The sequence below is a fragment of the Vigna unguiculata genome, chromosome 2 (genome assembly GCF_004118075.2).
Source record: "Vigna unguiculata cultivar IT97K-499-35 chromosome 2, ASM411807v1, whole genome shotgun sequence".
In the NCBI taxonomy this organism is placed as follows: Eukaryota; Viridiplantae; Streptophyta; class Magnoliopsida; order Fabales; family Fabaceae; genus Vigna; species Vigna unguiculata.
The window spans coordinates 27,942,920-27,945,738 of NC_040280.1; the positions used below are offsets into that span (position 1 = coordinate 27,942,920).

General features: G+C 35.6%; 1 protein-coding gene across 1 annotated transcript; it reads right to left on the bottom strand.

The window, feature by feature from the left end:
- Positions 1 to 256: 256 nt before the first annotated feature.
- Positions 257 to 1,989, bottom strand: LOC114174225 (AAA-ATPase At3g50940-like). The gene is made up of 2 exons (XM_028059019.1): positions 860 to 1,989; positions 257 to 752 (listed from the first exon to the last, which is right to left on the bottom strand). Exons 1-2 carry the CDS (start codon positions 1,859 to 1,861, stop codon positions 318 to 320), a joined length of 1,437 nt encoding a protein of 478 aa, XP_027914820.1. The 5' UTR covers positions 1,862 to 1,989; the 3' UTR covers positions 257 to 317.
- Positions 1,990 to 2,819: the final 830 nt, after the last annotated feature.

Consider the following 2,819-nt stretch of genomic DNA (forward strand, 5'->3'; position numbering starts at 1 on the left):
AACTTGGATATTAAATTTATCTCAAATGTATTTCAAATATTGAAATTAATTCTTAAATTCTACAAGAGTGCTATAATATTTTCAAACATATATCACCACAATGATATCACTAAATATTCTTAATAGACTTTTGAGAAACATAATCTCACACCTATATTTACAATTTTACATATTTATATTTACAATTTTTTCTTTTTCGTTACAAATATAAAAATGAACTTTTTTTTAATAATTAAAATATTTCTAAAATTGTGTTTTCAAGTGGTATATGTGGTGTTATAAATCCCTACTCATCACTATATTAATTGATTTGAGTGTCAAATAAGAGAATCGGTGTCAAAACTCCTGCTGAAAACAACCCTCCCCACTCCATCACAATTACTATCTTTGACCTTTTGTTGGAGAAATTGAACAAGTTCTTCCAAACAACGGTGAGGATCCTCATATCTCAATAGTTGCTCCCCTACCACTGCAGGTGTGATTTCTACTTTCTCCAACAAATCATCAATTTGCTGAAAGAGTGGATGATCTCCTTCGATGCCCAGATAATTGGAAGCCAACATTCGAAAGGCCTTGCCTTTGAGGAAGGACATGTGAATGTGCATGTCCATTCGACCAGGGCGCAGCAACGCTGGGTCAATTTTCTCTTTGTGGTTAGTGGTGAAGATTATAATCCGCTCCTCTCCACCACTCGTGCTCAAACCGTCCATGTAGTTAAGCAGACCCGACAGAGTAAACCTCTTTGACTTCATCTGTTCATTCATTTTAACAAAAACACTCTCATTCGTTCATTGTGTTGCTTACAAAGATAAATGAATCATTAGCACAAACACGTAGAGTGCAGAACACGAAAACAAACCTTTGAACCCTCACTGTCAGACTCCGAATCTCGATCATCTGAAGAACCATTTGGTTTTGATCTTGCATGAACCTCCTTGTTGCAGTCTATGTCTTCAATCACAATTATGCAACGGTTAGATGCTTCCTTCATGCATCTCATAAGGTCTGAGTTAGAGATGATGGAAGAAAGCTCCAAATCATACACATCGAATTTCAAGTGGTTTGCCATGGCTGCAATAAGGCTAGATTTTCCAGTTCCGGGGGGTCCATACAACAAGTAGCCACGCTTCCAAGCCTTCCCCACTTTCTTGTAAAGCTCCTTCCTCCTCAAGAACCGATCCAAATCATCAACTATATCTTTCTTCAACTCAGGACTCAAGGCTAGTGAGTCAAATGTGGCAGGGTGTGATAGATCACTTTCGTTCCAAAAGTCATCTAACCAAGAATACAATTTTAAAATCCTTCTCTCATTTTTCATGGCCTCATATGATTTAACCACATGTGGGATATACTGATCCAGTACCCTCTGTCTCTGTTTTTCGTTGAAGGTTAATACAAAGTTATTCTTCCTGTTCATAGACTCCTCCCTGGACCCTTCATTCAGTTTCCAAGTGTATTTCACGCCTTCAAATTCGTCCACCACATCATCACCTCCATCCACTGCAAGCTCAAGGTGTTTCTGGTTTTGCCGTCTGCCAACTTTGAGCGATTTGTAGGTGTGAGTAATCTTGGTGGGGAGGTACGTGAGGGCAGCTTCGAAAAGTTCATTGCGCTCTCCACAAGTTTCATCCCAAAATTGGTTTATTTTGATAGAGGCTTTGTTACTTGGTTGGTATTTGCAGAAGAAGCCCTCTAGCTTTGAGACGATGTAGGATCGAAGCTGATGGGGTATGAGATCATTGATTGCAGTTCTGAGGAGAATCGTGAGTGTGGAGAAGGCAGCATACACCTCGAACCATGATGATGCTGATTTAAAAGAAGAAAGACTGTTGTGGGAGTACAATCCATGCTTTTTTACCATAATATGGACTCAAATGATAGTAGAAGAAACAAGATGATTGAATGAACCAATCCCTCTGAAACACGCTATTAACTAATTCACCAATAAATTAAGAAATTAAAAAAAAATAAAGTTAGGGATGAGTTGAATACGAGAATGTAAGGTAAAATTCATATCATCATCTTATTAGCTACAATAATAAACAACATATTACTCAAGTAAAAATAAAAAATATTTAAAATATATAATGAAATCAGATTTTGTTAAAGAAAATATTTAACTCACTTAAATGTGATATGTTCTTATGGAAGTAAAATTGCAAAACTTGGTTGTCATTTAGCTTTTAAGGATAAGCCAAAAACGAAAAACAACTCAATAAAAATGCAACGATCGGAAAAAAATATTGTTGAGATTGCGTTAGTTATGAATGGAAAGAACGAATATTGATGCAGAGACAGTAAAGAGGAAAAAGAAGAAGAAGAAGAAGAAGAAGAAAAAGAAAAAAAGATGAAAAGGAGGGAATTACCTATTGGAAGCGAAGAAAAACGGGATGAAGAAATATAGGTGATAGAGAAGAGGAGAGTTATCTAAATCCCTAATGCTGAAAATAGTTAGATTTGGAAAAAAGAATGAGAGAAATTGAGGCGCCATTGACAATGCTAACCAAGTGTGAGCAAGAGCGTGAATCTCTCTTTCAGAATTAGCAAATACAAGAAGAAACGAGACATATAATAAAGAGAAAAAAACAGGGGTTCCAGAATATGTTCAGCTCAAATACTAGGTTCTTTGTTCTATAGATATCATCATCTTTTTATCAATCATGTGTTACTTATATCACACAGTTGACTGCCATATTTTTTCCCCTTTTATTACCGACATCTCCCATAAAATTATGGCTACACTTCTTATTTTGTCGTCATTTCCTTTTTAATTATTCAATTGTCTTTTTTTTAATTAAATTTTAATTTTTGTTAAAATT

Bases quoted from the DNA above. Each gene is read 5' to 3' on its own strand.
- LOC114174225 (XM_028059019.1), bottom strand. From the start codon at position 1,861: ATGGTAAAAAAGCATGGATTGTACTCCCACAACAGTCTTTCTTCTTTT. The intron at 753-859 runs GTTTGTTTTCGT...ATGAATGAACAG, and splicing joins CTGACAGTGAGGGTTCAAAG to ATGAAGTCAAAGAGGTTTAC.